Below are 20,088 nucleotides of genomic sequence, written 5' to 3'. Positions count from 1 at the left end.
AGTCACCAGTACAGGCATTAAGACGGCGTATAATATTTTTGTTGAGTTTTTGCACTATTACTCAGATGTACAAGCGTAAATTTTATGAATTAATCCATGTTATTATATATTTATTGTAGTATTTAATTATGAATTCCTTTAATAACCTGCAATTTCTACATTTCGGCACATTTATTTTGGATATTAGTTTTAATACAAATACATGTTAATGGTTGCGAACATTTTAATCACAGCAAACATAAAATCTTATGATCTAAGTTATAAATAAAATTTTATTTAAAGCTATGTTATAAATAAAACAAGTTACCTCTAGAATAAAATACATATTACAATAATTAATGATAATTATTTTATTTGTTCGCATAAATCATTACCTACAGGACAATACTTGCCGCTTATCTGTTAAATGAACATAAAAAATATATAATTAGATATCCATTTAATACAATTACGTTTCGTTATTATTATTTTTTTGTACTACCAATTAATTAAACTTAAATAAATACGACGCATTAAAAACACATTTAAAAGATCTTGTTTGGTATTATTTTTAAATTATTCTTAATTTAAAAATATTTTTCACTTTGTAAATGTAAAGTGTGGTTACTTTTACAATATTTTTGTTTAATAAACCTAGCGTCAAAAGTGGTCAATTTATTCCAGGCGTCTCAATGCTCGTTGCTCGCTGGTTTGTCGTTTGGTAGAAGAAAACTAAGACCGGCGCACACTGAAAATATAAAAAAATATATAATTAATATAATGTTTATAATAATATCGCTGGATTAAGTCCCACATACACCTCTAGCATTTGCAGGTTCAAATTAGCTTCAGTTGTATGCAAAGCTAAGTAACACGACCGACGTTGTGCTTTTCATATTTCTTTACCAATTGTCATGGAGGTCGGTTGAACGGTATACAAGGTAACGAGTAGCGCCATTCAGTGGCGAATTACAACGAGGTGTATAAAACCATAATGTATAAAATACTAGGTACTCGCCGTTTATATTGTGACACATAATATAACCCAAATGGTTAACGCCTGCAAAGTTCCCACATATATAATGTAGTGATCTAGTTTTATAGTTTAAGGTTTATTAATTCCTTCTCTATGAAAAAAAATCTAGGTATGATGAAATTGGATAGAAATGCTTCTCATATCCAGATAGATCAAAGAATCATTGAATGTGAATAGAAACGTTTCATAGTATAATATATATATATTCTACGAAATGAAAACTCGGTTATATATACGCGGAAGGAGTGATGGGTACCATTACTTAATATAAATAGGCAAATAACAATAATATTTATAGAATAATAAAAATGTTACTACGAAATCAAATTAGTTTCATAATCACATTTAAACAGAATAAATATTATATTATACAAATCAATGCTCAACTTATTAATTAATAATATTATTCTTTTCATTGCAATTTTGTCCTTCCTGGAAATAATTACGGTGTAATTAATTTATATTTAGAGGTTAAGATTTTTTCTAGCCTTCAGGATTACATTATTTTAACCTAGATTAATGAAATTAATTTCATTGTCACGTGTCCGTTATGCCGGTCCCTTATGAAAATATTTAAATACAATTTCACAATTACTCAATTGAGCTACAGTAACAGCCTGTTACTGTCCCACTGCTGGGCTAAAGCCTCCTCTCCCTTTTGAGGAGAAGGTTTGGAGCTTATTCCACTACGCTGCTCCAATGCGGGTTGATAGAATACACATGTGGCATAATTTCAATGAATTTAGACACATGCAGGTTTCCTCACGATGTTTTCCTTCACCGTCAAGCACGAGTTGAAATATAAACACAAATTCCGCACATGAAAATTCAGTAGTGCTTGCCCGGGTTTGAACCCACGATCATCGGTTAAGATTCACGCGTTCTAACCACTAGGCCATCTCGGCTTTATAATTGAGCTAAACGTTTATTAATTCACGTATAAACTCACAATATTAAGATATTTATTAATTATACCGGACAAACAGACTGACACACGGACAAAATTAAATATAAATGGTTGTGTTAGTTTTGGTAGCTTGTAAATTGCTATAGCAATTACTGATAATTATTTTGCAATTAAAAGCCGACACTTCTATTTTATTTAATGAAATTAAATCTTTCTCTTTTTGTGTGTAATTTGCGCGATAAATTAGTCGATTGTTGACTGATTTCAATGGTTTTTTCATAGAATAGACTACACTTTGACCGTCAAGCCGGTCGGTGTAGGCTATTTAGACATGAATCAATTCTAATTGATAATGTATTGGAAATATTTACATAACAGCAATTTGATCTATATAGTGCTTATAAACTAACAGCTGTGTTCCAATGTTGAAAACCGCTTTTGCGACGGCTTTTGCGGCTTTGCCGTAATTTATCGCTTTGAATTAGTTATAAAACTTAAATTTAAAGTTTAAAAAACCCCAGACCGATTATTTATCCACCTTCAAACAGCCAAATTTTGTAATACACAAATCAAATCCTTTCATTTCATACCCCACCCGGATATATTCGCTTATTATCGTTTATTCATACACTCTTCCACCTCCCTTAACTATTAAATCGCTAAATAAATTTTCTTCAAATGAGTATACATTTGAAGAAAATTTATTACTCTACTAAAAAAAATCTTTGATACAAATGCAACTAAATGAATATCGGTTTATCCATTCGAGAGCTACGATCGCATGAAGACAGATAAAAAGAGATACAGATACACGCGTCAAATTTATAACACAGTTTTAACCCCCGACGGTGAAAAAAATTAAGTATATGATTTTTTATATTACATGTTTTAGGTGAAAATTATTCTTCATAATTTATTTCTGCCGAGAACGAGTTCCGGCCCGCGAGTCGCGTGTTCTATCCATTGGATATTTGATACAATACATCTACTAATAAAAGCAATAACATAAAAATCATATTTGTTTTATTTTTATAAATATATATATTTTATATTGAATTTTAAAGTTATATTACTTACGAATCAGCAGCGCAGAGAATATATAGAAAATAATTGTGCATGTTCCAGCGAGGAAGATTCCAGTAACATTAGCGCCAATTACGGATCCCATTCGTCCAAACATCATAACTGCACCTATTGCTGTTGCCCTGGTAATAAAATCAAGATGTTTTTAATAATACGACTGACTTGAACATCAATTTATCATTTAACCAAGCAACCTCACAACTCTAAGGAAGCCAACCTACCACGTGTTAGTACATTTGTCACATTTATCATCTCCCATTCATTAAATGAATATGGCAATTATTGATACAATACATATTAAAAATACATCATATCCTTTTCTCCTCATAAGTTATTCCTTACACCGTTGGTTGCCTCGAAGAGATCACTATGTAGCGATAAGGTCGCCAAAATTGTATGCTACTTTTATTTAAGCTGTATCCATGTTTTGGTTTTTTTCCTCTTTGTGGTGTACAATAAAGTATAAAGTAAAGTATGTCTGATACAATGTTTAAGGGTACTTATTGAAGTTTTAAATGTAAATAAATACCCGGTATTTCAACACAGGGCCACAGGTCTGCAGGGTCAAATGAAAAAATGTATTGAGTTATCTGTTTTGGATTTTTTTAGCACAGGCTCGGAGTTAGAAATTTGAACGAGTTTATATTCCCGTGTCGTTCCGTATTATAAGACTTTCCAGTCGTATCGTATATTCCGTCCTATCAGTAATTTACTTAAATATGGTGGTAGGGCTTTATGCAAACTCATCTGGGTAGGTACCACCCACTCATATTATAGATATTCTACTGCGAAACAGCAGTACTTGGTATTGTTGTGTTTCGATTTGAAGGGTGAGTGAGTCAGTGTTATTACAGGCACAAGGGACATAACATCTTAGTTCCCAAGGTTGGTAGCGCATTGATGATGTAAGCGATAGCTAACATTTCTTACAATGCCAATGTTTATGGGCGTTGGTGACCACTTACCATCAGGTTGCCCATATGCTAGTTCGCCTACCTATTCTATATATAAAAAGAATAAGGAAATAGACAGTGCACATAGGTTTGTGTACACACTTGTACAACACGATTCTCTTGCACACTCTCCTGACTGGCTTTCTACCCTGGTTTGATTTTCTTTTCGATTACGTTGAACTAGTAAGCTATATTTAAAACACACACACAGAAATATATTGTATATTCCATGTCTGTTATGAAAGTATAAGCTATTAGGTCCTTACATATGAAATTAGCGTTTTGTCGTATTGACCACTTGGATCTGAAATATCTCCTCTTTGGTTAAGAATTCCAAATTCAATTTTTTAAATTCATTTAGGTGGTACATTTGAGTTTTGAAAACAGTCATTCATTTGTTTTTTCCTCATTATTTTTTTCTTTGGCGTTGTTTATTACTGCACTACTGCGGGGGGGGGGGGGGAGGGGGGGAACGACAATACCATCTAGTCGACCCCGAACGCCAACCTCGCCTGCCCATGGTGCCCCCTGCTAGATAACTGACGAGGCTCTGGCGACCGAGTTGTGGCGGTATAACCACTAAGACCTGGCTGGGTTACCTGACAGAAGAGGCTTCAACAGCCTGAGGATACAAATAATCTCTAAAAGGTTTGGTGCAGAAGGCAAGGGGAAACCACTGCAACTATCCTTCCCAAGAAAGTCAACATGAAACTACGAACAGAGAGAATACGATTGCCATGCGACCCGCGTAGGAACCGGTGCCGTTCTGCCTCCGGGGCAAGCGGTGTGAAATATGTTACCGGCCACGGGGTAGCAGGGAACCAGGATCCCCATGGAAATTCAGCAACAGGAACGTATTACAAGCTACGCCAAATCCAAACAATAGGGACATGGAATGTGCGCGGACTACTCAGCCCTGGGAAATCTTGGAAAAGGAGAAAGTCAGATGCGGTCTTAACATCTGTGGACTCAGTGAAACCCACTGGAAAGGCAACAGCTATTCCGTCACTGATTCCCACGCCGTATACTTTTCTGGAAATGACATCAGCAGCCAGAATGGAGTAGCTCTATTAGTACCTGTCCACAAGAGGAACTGTGTGATTGGCTTTGAAGCAGTGAATGACAGAATATTAAGCGTCAAACTTAAAGCATCACCAGTGAATCTGAACATCATGCAGATATATGCCCCTACTAGCACTGCAAGTGAAGAGGACATTGAGAGATTCTATTCTGAAATAGAAACTTCCATCGCTAAAGTACCTAATAGAGAAACTCTAATAATACTGGGCGACTTCAATGCCAAAATTGGAGAAAATTTTCACCAGCCTGGACATTGTGTGGGCAAATTTGGACTTGGAACACGCAACGAAAGAGGAGAACGTCTCATACAGTTTGCAAATGAAAATGACCTGGTGATAGCCAATAGCCTTTTCCAGCACCATCCTCGCAGGCTATACACTTGGACATCGCCAGATGGTAAATATCGCAATCAAATAGATTATATCCTAATTAGATCGCGATGGAAAACATCAATTAGAAATGCCCATACATTACCCGGGGCAGATTGTGGATCTGACCACCAACTTTTAATTTCAAAGTTTAAATTAAAGTTAAAAGCGGCTCAAAGTCACCAAAAACAGAGAAGAATTGAAGTTCAGGACAACTCAAAGTTTTACGCTGCTGCAAAACAGAAGTGGGTAGAATGGGCGAATGCAGACTTTACAGAGGAGACGCCTGAGAGGTTGTGGGAACGAACCAAAAAACTAATAATAGAGTCTGCTTCGGTCTCGGGATCATCAGCTGCAACATGCAAGCGACAACACTGGATGTCAGATAATACCTTAGAACTAGTTGAACGGAGACGCACGCTAAAGTCAACAGGTGCAGGCATTGGCGACTTAAACAAACTGTCAGCACAAATTCAGGCAGGTTGCAGGAAGGATTATAATGCCTATCTCTGCAAAATATGTGAGGAAATCGATGCTCATGCAAATAGACATGAGTCCAGAGATCTCTATCATAAAATTCGATCTATCACAAAGACACTTCCTTCCAAGACCTGGGCCATTGAAGATAGTGATGGTAGAGTGGTCAATGAGCTAAACCATATAACTGACGTTTGGAAGCGATACTGCCAGTCCTTACCGCGGTTCATATGGAAGAATTGCTTCTTAAAATGGAGGTCGAACTGTGAGGTCGTCCAATCCTATATATATCTGGGAGCTTTAATATCGAATAATGGCGGATGCGTAGATGAGGTCGAGCGACGTATGGCAATTACAAGAACTGCAATGGAGAGGCTGAAGAAAATATGGAGGAACAGAAACATTACCAAAGCAACCAAGATCCGGCTCGTACAAACGCTTGTTTTCCCCATATTTCTATACGCTGCGGAGACGTGGACTTTGCGGCAGGTCGAAAAAAAGAAGATCGATGCTCTGGAGATGTGGTGCTGGAGACGAATGGTAAGAGTTTCGTGGACCGAATTTCGCACCAATATCTCCATTCTTCAAGAACTCGGCATCAAACAGCGTCTTTCGGCACTGGTTCAAAAGCGCATGCTAACATTTTTTGGACACGTCTCCCGGTAAGGAAATGACTCCATTGAGCGCCTTGTTATTCAAGGCAAGGTGGATGGCATCAGACCACGTGGAAGGACGCCCATGCGATGGACCGACCAAATAAAAACAACTGTTGGCGGTCCTTTGCATGAATGCACGAGGCTTACCACTGATAGGGACATATGGCGCAGGCTCGTGAGGCGAATAACATCTGCGCCGAATAATTTATAATACTTCATGGCGACCTTTTACTGGTGGTAGGGCTTTGTGCAAGCTCGTCTGGGTAGGTACCACCCACTCATCAGATATTCTACCGCAAAACAGCAATACTTGATATTGTTGTGTTCCGGTTTGAAGGGTGAGTGAGCCAGTGTAATTACAGGCACAAGGGACATAAAATCTTAGTTCCCAAGGTTGGTGGCGCATTGGCTATATAAGCGATGGTTGACATTACTTACAATGCCAATGTCTAAGAGCGTTTGGTGACCACTTACCATCAGGTGGCCCATATGCTCGTCCGCCTTCCTATTTTATAAAAAAAAAAAAAAAAAAAGACCACGACCGCTCTGACAAGAGTGTCACGACGAAGAAGAAGAATTACTGCACAATGGAAAACATGAAATATCGGTATATTTACGAGTACGAGTTCTACCATGGCACCAGTGCTGCAGAAACAGCTCGTACGTACGTTCGTACGTTATTGGTTTCAACGTTTTCGTTCTGAAAATTTCGATATTCAGAACCAATGGATACTGTACGATAATCGGAAGCGCTCTTCGCAATGGCTGAACCCTGGAGACCCAGCCAAATCCTGCCCTAAACGTAACTTTTTCGTGAGTGTTTGGTGGACTAGCGCCGGTGTTATTTACTACAGCTTTCTAAAATCTGGCCAAACGATTACGGTAGATATCTATGGTCAGCAACTGCAAACCAGGAGGGAAGAACTAGCTGCTAAACAACCGAGATTGATCAATCGCTCGAGAACACTGCTGTTTCACGACAACGCAAGACCACACACTGCACAACAAACAACCACTAATTTAGATAAAGTACAATTTGAATGTCTGCGACATCCACTATACTCCCCGGACCTTGCTCCAACAGATTAACACTTTTTTTGGAACTTGGACAACTTCTTAAAAGGAAAAAAATCACCTTCGATGCGGCAGTCCAAACCGCATTCAAAGAGTTTATTGATTCTCGCCCCCATGGTTTTTTTAGTAAAGGGATCAATGAACTACCTATGAGTAGCCAAAAAAGTGCATAGATGACAACGGTGCATACTTTGATTAATTAAATATATTTTACAAAAAAAATTGACTTTACATTCCTCCCGTACAAAACGCCAATTTCATATGTAAGGACCTAATATTATAATGTGAAAGTTCAACATCAACATCAAATATAAGTATGCGTGAAACTTGTAAAAAAGAAAAATATAGCATTGAGATTTTTACTTTGGCACGATAAGATAAGTCAACAACTATTGTAAAAATTTCCAACCATTAATAAACAATGGAATTTTTTCCTATTACTGTTTAGTAAAAGTAACACAGAGATTTAACTTATCAGTGACATAAGAACTGAGCAAAATTTTAATACGAAAACTGTGTAGTTTTTGACTTTATTATATTCATCACATTAATCATAGGTCGTTGTTTCCTGGACGAGCTTATGTTATAATTAGGTATTTTTAATTTTGTAATTCTAATTCTCGAAATACATAATCTGCACCAATTCATCAGTTAAATGTTATATGTGTACTCCGAAAAAACAAACTGTTATTTTTTAAAATTATGCCATCAATCTTCTTCATTTTTCACCAACGCACGTGACATCGGCGAAATAATTAATCTGTGGCAAGCTGGCACTGGCTGGTTGACATTATAGACGTAATTAAAAAAAAGTTAAACAGAGCTTTTATTTTAAAAAGCCACGAATATAAACATATATTTTGATAATTATATTCCAATGTTTATATTGCTATTGTAGACTGTTTTAAAATAAACAAATAAAATATATAAACGGGCTTTCCCGAGATGTGTATCTTTACAATAGCAATGTTATAAATCTTGTTAAGTGCCTTAATCTGTGCAAATACCTGTTCTTGCTTTTATTGAATAATATTCAAAGGAAATGTAAACGTGGTCATTTTACGCACTAAATGTATACGTGTCTTTTCCTTAATAAATAATTCGTATTATTTATTTTGTAGGAATGAGTTTGTTTTAATTTATTTTGGTGATTTTCATTCAATCACTCACACTAGTGACCCAATGTCATTAGTAGTAAGGTCAGGCACAAAAGACAGTTAATACAAAAGAGAGTTAATATTTCTTACAAAGCCAATGTAATGTCTTCCAGACCGATTTCGGCCACGGCTGTCAATTCAAAAGTGTTGAGCCAACTACACAGGAGATATTATAGTGCACAAGTGTGTGCGCAAACACAGGTGCACTCTCTATTCCCTAACTCTCATAATCCGATGGGACGGTAATCCGACACGACCGGAAAGAGTTCAAGCGCAGGACCAACGGCTTTACGTGCTTTCCGAGGCATGGAAGTGAACACTCTTTCAACTTCCAGACTCCGGGCTGCTACTGAGAATTTTCTGACAGAAAAACCCAATAACATTTTATTCTCCCGACCTGGGAATTGAACTCAGGACCTCCGGGTTTGCGGCTTTTCATCAAGCCACTAAACCAACGAGGCAGTCCAGCCTCATCCAAAGCTAATGTATATGAGTGGTGGACCGCATACGCATTACAAATTTAAAAGAAATCTTCTTTTTGTTAAAAAAGTAAATATTCTGACATTTTCAATTATAAATAATATCAAATGAACTATTTACACTTTTATCATAACTTCGCGTGGTGGCGTTATAAAATGAACAGCATCGTCACTCATATTTACTTTAATTGTGTTGAATATTCGGGCTTTCCCATTTAACTACGTAGTTTAAATATTTGCTGAATAATACTACGGCTAAGATAGCGTTGTTAAACAATAAAATAATAAATATAAACTCATGTCAAGTATTATTTAGAAGGTGTCGTACGTAATCCTTACTTCGAATGCGATTTTGCGACAAGGCTCAACTTAAACAAGTTAATTGAGTTGAAATATTAAAGGAAATTTCTCTTTTAAATTTAAATATAGTTGGACAATCTGATTGTAGGTAGCCACCACCACCCATAGACATTAGCACTGTGAGAAATATTTACCATTCCTTACATCACTAATGCGCCACTAACCTTGGGAACTAAGATGTTATGTCCCTTGTGTCTGTTACACTGGCTAACTCACCCTTTCAACTGGAACACAACAACACTATTGTATTGCTGTTTGGGGGTAGAATATGAGGTGGTACCTTCCCAGACAGGCTTGCCTTACTACCAAGTGACTTACAGTGTAGACTATAATAACGATTTATATGTCATAGTTAGCTCTTTTGATTTTTTTTAGATATATTTGTTTCATTTTCTAATAAGAAATCTTATAGACATATATAGATTAGCTGGTCGTCCATATACAGAACTCATTTTCAAATTAATTATTATCATTGTTTTAAGCCGTTGATTAAAATACTCCAAAATAATTGTTTAAATAATATGTAAGTCATGTACAATACAGTTCTACTTACGTACACGTGTAAGTGTATAAATTGAAGTTACCTTAAGCTGGTCGGGAAGAGCTGAACAGAGTAAGCTGTTATTGGTCCAATTCCGAGTGCAGTTATTTGCAGAGCCGACATCGAAACCCCGGCGATTATTCTAGAAAAATATATTTATTTGTTTTCAAGATTATACAAAGAATAATAACTCAATGTTACAGTTTTGTTAGTTGTGGATATTAGGGTTCATTCAGGATTAAACTTTCATTGCAAGAAATTTAAAAAATTCAAACTCATCATCGTTAAAAATCGATCATTACTATATTTTTATTAATTCGAAATTACAAAAAAGATATATCTTTTTACAGAACTCCAGACACTTCAAAGGATCATTTGATCACCATGATTTGTAACCACTACCCATAAACATCAGCACTGTAACATATTCCTTACACCGTCAATTAGCTGCATTATATAGTTTGTGCTTGTAATTACACTGACTCACTAAATCTGTGTAGCGGCGGCTAAAAGATGAAAGCTCCCCAGCCAAACGGTGATACGCTATTTTGATAATGTAATCAAATTAAACACTGGTGGTAGGGCTTTCTGCAAGCTCGTCGACAGCAGTTCCGGTTTGAAAGGTGAGTGAGGTAGTGTAATTACAAGCACAAGGGACATAACGTCTTAATTCCCAAGTTCATACGGTGGTGCAATGGCGATGTAAGCAATGGTTAACATTTCTTACAATGCCAATGTATATGAGCATGAGAGAGTATTGGTGATCACTAACCATCAGGCCCATATGCTCGTTCGGCAACCTATTCCATAAAAAATAATATTATTATTCTTCTTCTTAGAAGGATTATTATAACAGTCTCGCGTATTACTATTATTTATTATTATTTGTAAGTTAGTTAGCTATAGTTAGTAGTTGGCTATAGTTCTTCAAAAGGCAGTTGATACACGTTTAAAAAATGTATTATACTTTAATGAATTATTGTTTAGTTTTTATCTCGTGCATATGAAGCCTTAGTCTTAATTTTGTTACATTTTGCTATTGTTATGTGTATGTTACAGAGGCATGACAATGGGCGTGTCGGTGGCGAGCGGGTCCAGCTTTGTTAGCGCATAACTCATCACCACTCTGATCGTCAACCATTTCACGCTTATGATGTCCTGGTATATGGTGCTAGCAAGTCTCGACTTAATGCTATTTGAAAATATAAGTGCAAATCATAGTCACCTGTTTGTCGTCATAGCAGATACGAGACAAGTGGCACTGGCAAGAACGAACATGCATATCAGGGACGTTCTCTTCGCGAGAGGGCTGAGACTGATCAGCATCACGAGTGTGCCGTATATCAGTGACGTCACCACTGTGACCTCGAACGTTGCAAAAGATATCTGATCAACGCACTTATCTGATAATGTCTGAAAGTTAAATGGTTATTTTAGTTATATCGGTTTTATTTACATAAGAATTATTTACATTGAGTACATGAATAAGTAACCCGTTGCATAGTGGAACAAATGCTTGCAACATTTCCTCGTTGAATCGAAATCGGCTCTGGACATAGAATTGACCAGCCTTTCAGTCACCAGTGGTGCTTCCGCATAATAATAATAATTAAATTACATTATTTTTAAGATTGCAGCCCCTTCGGAAGCTTTAAAAACAAATTTGGAAAAGCAATTTAAGTGTATCGTTACAAAATATAAATACCTTTTTTTCCAGAATAGTTTAATAAAAAAATACCATAGCGCAAGACATATTATAGTACATAAGTGTATGCGCAAACATAGGTGCACTCTCTATTCCGCCACTCTCATAGTCCGACTATTGGAAGGTAAAGCCGACACGACTGGAAATAGTTCGAGCGCAAGACCAAGTATGTGCTTTAAATTAGATTCGAATTTGAGATAAAGCGAAAAGAACCCGACTTAGTCTTATTGACTTTCCCCAAAGAACTCTATTATTTCCTTAAACAACTTTACTATTAGTTATTCTTGTAGTTGATAGTTTTAAAAGCTGTTAAAATTGGAAAAGTTTTGTCTCAATCAAGCGTAGACATCGAATTGTATAGAATTACCAAATTTTCTGGCTGGTTCATCAGCGTGCATATTGTGACTGGTTCGTTGGAGGAATGCGTCATCATCTTATTTATTGTATCCGGAGCGAACAAAAACAATCCGTTTAATCTGAAATACATTATGTAAAACGGTCATTGAACTTAACAAGCTTCAGACGATTTATTTGTTATTGTAAATCAGAGAATCGTATGGATTTAAACGAGAGAACGTTTTAATAGAACGTATTATATCTGAGTGTCTCTACAAATGTGCAATGTGGTACGCGTTGGTATAAAAAATATGTAATTATTTTAAGTTGTTAACTAAAATTGTTGTAAAAACTTAAATCTTTTTTCAAACAAAATCATAATCGACTTCAACGATATGTCTGAACGTCTTCAAATAAGAACTTCATTATTTTCAAATAAAATATGCAACTCAATTGGCACTATGAGAAATATTAAGTTTCCCTTACATCTTGAGAACTAAGAACTTATGTCCCTTGTAGCTGTAGTTACAACAGAAGGCAACCTTCCACTAAAAGATATATCTAATCGGAACATATAGCAACACTCTATTTGGCGGCAGGATATATGATGAGTGGTACTTATCCAGACGGCCTTGCACAAAGCCCTACATTAGAATATAAACAAAAAAAAATTAATGATAATTTACTTACAACGAAAACAGCCCAAACATAAGGAAGCCTGTCAAGGCTAACCATTTCACATGCGGAGGTCGGAGGAGTGCGAATGCGGAGTTTTTCATGGTTCCCTCACCAAGCTCACAGTTTCCATCACTAAATCGTTGCTCGTTATCTTCAGCTGAGAACTTCAATGATGTTACCTAATCAAACAATATATTTTTATTATTGTATTTTAAATACTTTGAATCTTAATATTTGATAACTTCTATCTCAATTCTTGATTGATCGAAATCAAGTATATGGTAAGAAAATGGTAAGTCTTAGTTATCGTATATAAAAATATATTCAATTTCTTATATTGTCTCTCTTTAGGATACACAATAATCCACTATTGCTATAAGCACTTACGCATCGTCAATTTACATTAATTTTAATGTAAACCTCGCAAGGTTCACAATGTCGTTGTGTAAATCACTCTTTTTCTTAAAAGAAATACATAGACAACGATATACAATTTAACATTTATATGTTATCTATGAAAATCAACGCATACGAATTCTAAGCTTTTTATCTATATAATATTTTATTGAGTATAATGTCTTAATTATTTAAGCTTTATTACAATCAGTAATTTACTGTATTAACGAATACCATTATATTTATTTCATTCTCCTTCTGAGAATAAGAATCAAAGAGTGATATATTAAATGTGTATATAATCAATATATAATCATTATATATGTATTCAATCCACCTGCATCTTGTTAATCATAAACATTAATTTAATAAATTCATAATATATTATGAATTTATTGTATATTTAACACATACACAATAATTTTCCTTCGGTCGACCGCTGTTCGACGCATAAATGTGCTTCAAGACATCCAATGCTTTTTTATCCTCGCCCTTTGTCATAAGAAACTTGGGGCTTTCCTTAGCCTGCGTGAGCCACAGCGCAGCAAGGATGAGGGGTGCGACGTACATTGCAGTCAGTACTCGCCATGAGCGCAGATTTAGTGGGCTGTTCCACCAGTCGTAAGAAAGAGCGCCCCAAGCGATAACTACAAATGGAACAGTTATTTTTAATCATTTTATCAGAAGTAATTTTTTTTACTTACATATTATTCAATGAAACGGAGGAACGTTTTACTTTACTAAAAATGTCTCTTAAATTCTCAATGAATATAAACTATTATTGTTTATATTGTGAATGGTATACATTAGCTCTCAAGGTTTGTGGCTCATTGGTGATGTAAGGAACGGTTAATATTCCTAACCGTGCCAATATCTATTGGCGGTAGAGACCACTTACCACGAGGTGGCCCATCTGGCAGGCCACCTACCAATTTTGTTATAAAAAAAAAACAAATTATTGTATAATCAATTTTTACGCTATAAATTCATTCTTAATTTATTAAAAACATAAATATAATAAAAAAAGTTGTAACATAATGTTGTTTAATTTTCCATTACCATATTACTGCAACTTACACATATATAAGTATATATTACTCACGACGGTTAAATATCTGCATATGTTTTTATGCATGCCGTATTATATGTATTGTAAACTGTAAATTGACTATTTATTAAAAACATTAAGTAAGTCTTACACTTAGAATTATTATTTTATTATTAATATAAAGCTAATATTGGTTATTATAAAACTACATAATAATGATAAAGGATGCAATGATTTTTAGCACTTTAAGTTATTGAATATTAAATGGCTTAAAATGGCGTATTCAGAATCGCAGTGATGAAAAACCAACGCTTATCAAATGCCTTACTTTATTAAATCAATAGCTAGACAATTAAAGTGATAACTTCAAAAACAAGTGATTATGGTAACATCATTTTTACTAAAAACATTGACGTAATTCGAGTTATTTAAAATAAAAACACTTACTAGGACACAAGGAAGCGACAAGCATAAGTGAAGCGTTGCATATCAGTACAGCGAGATCCCGTCGTTTTTTTGGCATTAGCTCTCCTACGTACGCGAAACCAAGTGACGAAGGACAGGAAAGACTGAAAAAGTTAATATTTTAATTGGATTCGACTCACAACAACAATAATATGAACGCCATTAAATGAGTATACTATGTATACTCACAGTATATAAAACATAGCACAGTATAAGCACAGTATATAAGTCATAAGTGAAGTAATCTAGGCAAATATTATAAATGCGTAAGTAACTCTTTGCGTTTGTTAACTCAACACGCCTAAGTCCGACAGAACCGATCATAACGAAATTTAATAATATAAGCCATGGTTAACAACTTTATACTTAGTGGTAGAACTTGCTTGCTTAGACCGACTTGCACAATGGTGCACAAAGGTGCAAGCCGGTCTGGGTAAGTACAACCCTAATAACATATTCGACCTGTTCTGTTTGGAAAAGGTGAGTGAGTCAATGTAACTACAGGCACCAGGAACATAACATCTTATTTCCCAGGTGAGGAATGGATAATATCTTACGATTCCAATGTCTATGGGTGATGGTGATCACTTACCATCAGGTCCCACCTACTGTAATTTGTGTAAAAATAAAAGTTGAAAAAAAATTGACGAGTTTGTAATAAATTTATTTATAAACACTTTTGACTTACAAAAGCGAACCAAGGAACTTGCATAAACCAAAACTGAGTAGGCTGGGCATGAATGCAGCAATCAGACCGATTATCCCTGACACAGAAGTGGAGAACAGTAGAACTGGTTTCCTCCCAAAGGTATCAGCAGCACGCCCCCAAAATGGTGCTGTTATTATTACACCTGGAATGTTATTATTTTTATAATTTATCATTTAGTATATTTCTATGTAAAGTACATCGTCCAATTTTACAAAAGAAATTCAGAGCAATGGTTTATAAGATTAACAAAAAATTTTAGTTTACACTTACCTATATTTGGTAATGACGTAATAATTCCTCTCATGCTATTTGATAAGTCAAGGTCACAAGCTGCAGCTGGCAGGATAAAAGAGCATCCAACCATTTCCAGTATAGCTGCGCCAAGAATTGCCACCATAAGAGCACAATGAAATACCTGATATTTACCTGCGCCTGTAAAATATAATAGCAGTTTTAATAACACTATCATTTGCTATTTACATTGTAACAGGAGGCTATATTTTTACTCTTGTGACTAGCCTTATAAGGCTGCAGAACCAGAAAACCTGGATTGGTATCTTGGCTTTATTAATGAACAGTCATTGGGTTTTCAGTCAAAATATTTTTAGTAATAGCCACGAGTTTCAGTTTTGGCAGTGTTTCCAGTCCTCGGAAGCCACGTATTATTAATACGTGGCTTGGTCCTACGTCTAAGCACTTTTCGGCTATAAAGAATCGCTTTTATCAGATTATAAGAGTACATAAATATAATATACTTATATTTGCGTATCATAATAGCTTCAGCGTAGTTAGCTAGTAATTCTCAAGAATGCCTTCCTCTCTCGCAGAACTCGATTAGGAGCACATCATCACTCAAAGCTTAATTTTAAATTGACAACTTATTTCAATATTAATTATTATATTAGGATTAATATTATTATATTTTTTGGTCCTCCTTTAGATATTAATATTAGCTTACCACAAAGTTCTAACGCTCTCTCCAAATCAACTTCCATGTCTACATTTAAATTGTGCGTAATACCTTTATGTAAAGATAATGACTTCTTTTCTGTTTTCATTTTCCTGTAAAAAATATGTTCATCATAACATATAATTATATAACATAACATAACAATATAACTTTTAATAGTACATAGACTTTTTTTTAGTATCGGCGGACGAGCATATGGGCCACCTAATGGTATGTGGTCACCAACGCCCATAGACATTGACATTGTAAGAAATGTTAACCATCATTTACATCGCCAATGCGCCACCAACCTTGGGAACTAAGATGTTATGTCCCTTGTGCATGTAATTACACTGGCTCACTCACCCTTCAAACCGGAACACAACAACCAAGTACTTCTGGTATTGTTGTGTTCCGGTTACACAGCACATAGAGTAATAATCGAATTATGATATCAATTTTCATATTACCGCTTGTATAGGACATGTTCGAAAAACTGAAATTTTAATTAAAATACAATAAAATAACAAATAAAAATTAAATAAAACCTTCTAATTAAAGCTCCCATTAAAAGCTACACATCTAAATGTGATGGTTTTTTTTTGTTACCTAACTGAAAGAACTACTAATATACATAAAACTTATACTAGAAGATGCAGTGCGTTTCAGTTTTAGTTGGTATATAATGCATGGCAGACTTCTGCATACAATTTTGCTTGTACCAAATAAATTTTAGTTCGATTGAAATAGTTTTTTCTATTAAAAACTAATCATTATATATAATGTTGGGCGATTTAATATTTTGTTCTCGTGACAAAACATCATCCGATGACAAGGTACACTAAAACACAAATAAATATATCGGGGTGCTATAACTTCGTAGGAGATAAAGTAAAATCACAACATTACTATGACTCATACTTGTCATTAATGATAAACTAATTAGTCACACTATGTACAAATTCTCTTTTATTAAAATATGCGAGAAAAACTCCCTCTAGCTCTTTTCTGTTCTTTTTATTCACTTTTAACAACTATATTGATTACAACGGAAATTTACTAACGGTTCGGAATGTAAATTGTACCAAGAAGAATCGGCAAGAAATTCAGTATTTACTTTACATTGGTATTTTGATTAAGCACAATTAAATTTATTATTTATCTTGCATGAAACTTAACGAACAATAACTTTATCATCGTAAGGTCTGTTATCGAGTAATTTGCCTCATTTGTCAGGGTTTCTTCGACAAGAGATTTAAGTATAGTAATAGGTTAAGTTTAGTTTATAATACAAATTATAAAGCCATTTCATAATTATCAAAGTTTATTCTAATGTGGAATCAAACGGTTCCTTCGACTATTTTGCTATTTTACTCAATGTGTCAGAAACACACTAAAGAACGTTTACTCGAGTAAATACATACAAAACTCGTTTTTATACCGAATGGCAATATCAAAAAATGTATGATTGGTTCATTGAATGAATTAATTTGTCTCTTTTCGTTAAATTTTTTGTTGAAACAACTCACTAAGTAAAAGATTAAAGTGAAAGTAGAAAAAACCACCTGATTCAACCTTTACGGTACGCTATACTCATACCTGTTTCATTTCTCTCCTTTAAATATTATAGCTATTGTAATTAATCTCGTATTTCACTTTATGACATTTCACGATCGACTTCTAAATAAAGTTATGACTTTACAATTTAGCAATTAGCAGTATTTACAAAAGTAAAAAATACATACCGTTCATGTTCATATTGGAAGACGTCCGTATAAATTAAACACTACATAACTGATGTCTACATCTTAGCGTATCTTGAAAACGTTTAACATTACATCGTATTGGAAAAAGAACTACACTTTATATAAGGAATAAGTAAATAAAATAGCTTTTGCAAATCTGTGGTTTTGTATCAATATACTTTTGCAGTTATAGCCTTATAGATCATAGTCGTTACTGCGATGTGTATTCTACTATATATTAAATTGTATGTTAAACATATGTCACCAAATTTATTTATTTATTTCACATTTCCTTGTCTGCTTAGTTATTTTCTACTGATTTTTTAACAAGGCACGGACGGTTGGTTAGTGGACAGTGGCTCGATAATTACAAATTAAACTCATCTTTACTGATGTGTTTGTTAATAATTATAACTGTTCTTATGGCTATGACAAATGTACCCATAGGCATTCGAGTCGGAGATCTCTCACTGACGAGCGAGATTAACGCCATACTCGACTACAAGAGTATTCCGGCGCACTCGCCCTGGTCAGTTCCACAAACCCCCTACGTTATACGTTTTTTCAGCGAGATCAAATGAAAAATGTTAATAAAACAAATCCATCTTAACCGCTGGTACAAATCCTAGCTAGCACTACAGACTTTTCAGATAATTATAGACAATTTTCATCTCTGCGACGATGCATGTATCGTATAATATTAAGAGCATCAGATATTCTACCGCAAAACAGCAGTACTTGATATTGTTGTGTTCCGGTTTGAAGGGTGAGTGAGCCAGTGTAATTACAGGCACAAGGGACATAATGGACCAATGTCTAAGGGCGTTGGTGACCACTTACCATCAGGTGGCCCATATGCTCGTCCGCCTTCCTTTTCTATAAAAAAAAGAGCAGCGTAGACATATAATCCTTTTCTTTAAAAATATTATATTGCTTAGCTGCTATTTAGTCAAACACAGATTTCGCTCTTTCTGTCAATATTGATTTGACATTCGAAAGAAGAAGACACAACATTATTTAACTAATCAACTAAACGTTTATTAGCAAGGCTTTAGTTTTAACTACCCAACTTGACTTACGATGTAGTGCAGCATTTCCGCTTTTACATATATGTTAATAAATCATAATAAAGATAATTTTAAGTTTTCCTTACATTATAATTATATTATATATACATTTCGTAATTATCTACAACTATCGATAAATTGTATAAACAATAATGAACTTTGAAATAACTATACAGAACTAATTTTCTCAGAAGTGTTTGTATTTCCCAAATGTTTTATATAAATATATATTTATTTACAATTCTATATTAGGTTATATTGTTTTATTATTGTACAAGTAGTTTCACACTTTCATTTACGTTTGTTAATTATACGAATTTGTAAATTGATCTGAAATGAACACTATTCCAAAACGATTTTCTCAAATAACAACACTATTTATGAAAAAACTAATTACAAAATTGATACTCACTCAAAAATATATTGATACAGAGGTCGACGATCTTTCTCGAATCCTTACTTTTTTTTTACTGGCACAATAGATTGTCTTTTAAAAATTAAGTTTTTTTTTTAATTTCACAGACACAGTAAACAATACTTATACTGACCAGTGCTAGTATCATTCTGCTCATTAAATGTTCCTGGACTGTCTCTTATCAACAACCCCTTTCAATAAGATAGAACAATGCACTTACTATCTAACCCCTTAATTGTTTCAATGAACAACGTAAAAATAATTAGAGTTGACTAATTTCAAAACGATTGAATTATATTAATGCTTACAATTAACAAATAAGCCCTGGTAACTCAGTGAATGAAATACGAAGATTGAAAGCGGAAGTCGAGGATTCAAATCAGGCTAGGAGGATTCAAGCTAGTTCGTAGCTTTGATTTTTACGT

The 20,088-nt window shown here is 34.6% G+C and overlaps 1 protein-coding gene across 2 annotated transcripts; it reads right to left on the bottom strand.

Moving 5' to 3' along the window:
- Positions 1–308: 308 nt before the first annotated feature.
- LOC126773017 (putative transporter svop-1) lies at positions 309–19,766 on the bottom strand. 2 transcript variants are annotated; one of them, XM_050493635.1, is made up of 12 exons: positions 19,661–19,766; positions 16,446–16,549; positions 15,758–15,919; positions 15,467–15,629; positions 14,761–14,882; positions 13,680–13,912; positions 12,882–13,048; positions 12,223–12,331; positions 11,376–11,563; positions 10,194–10,292; positions 3,000–3,127; positions 309–727 (listed from the first exon to the last, which is right to left on the bottom strand). In XM_050493635.1, exons 2-12 carry the CDS (start codon positions 16,543–16,545, stop codon positions 669–671), a joined length of 1,530 nt encoding a protein of 509 aa, XP_050349592.1. In that variant the 5' UTR covers positions 16,546–16,549; positions 19,661–19,766; the 3' UTR covers positions 309–668. The 2 variants fall into 2 exon arrangements, with proteins under 2 accessions (XP_050349592.1, XP_050349591.1); XM_050493634.1 differs by lacking the exon at positions 19,661–19,766 and adding an exon at positions 18,182–18,242.
- Positions 19,767–20,088: the final 322 nt, after the last annotated feature.

The sequence above is a fragment of the Nymphalis io genome, chromosome 13 (genome assembly GCF_905147045.1).
Source record: "Nymphalis io chromosome 13, ilAglIoxx1.1, whole genome shotgun sequence".
Classification (NCBI taxonomy): Eukaryota; Metazoa; Arthropoda; class Insecta; order Lepidoptera; family Nymphalidae; genus Nymphalis; species Nymphalis io.
The sequence above is the reverse complement of the archived record's forward strand: the minus strand, read 5'-3'. Positions and strand labels throughout refer to the sequence as shown.

What these genes read in the sequence shown, in the direction of transcription:
- LOC126773017 (XM_050493635.1), bottom strand. Translation starts at nt 16,545, where the DNA reads ATGAAAACAGAAAAGAAGTCATTATCTTTACATAAAGGTATTACGCAC. An exon ending in AAGTTCCTTGGTTCGCTTTT is followed by an intron (nt 14,883 to 15,466) that starts GTAAGTCAAAAG and finishes TAACTTTTTCAG; the next exon opens with TCTTTCCTGTCCTTCGTCAC. An exon ending in CTCTTCCCGACCAGCTTAAG is followed by an intron (nt 3,128 to 10,193) that starts GTAACTTCAATT and finishes TTTTATTACCAG; the next exon opens with GGCAACAGCAATAGGTGCAG.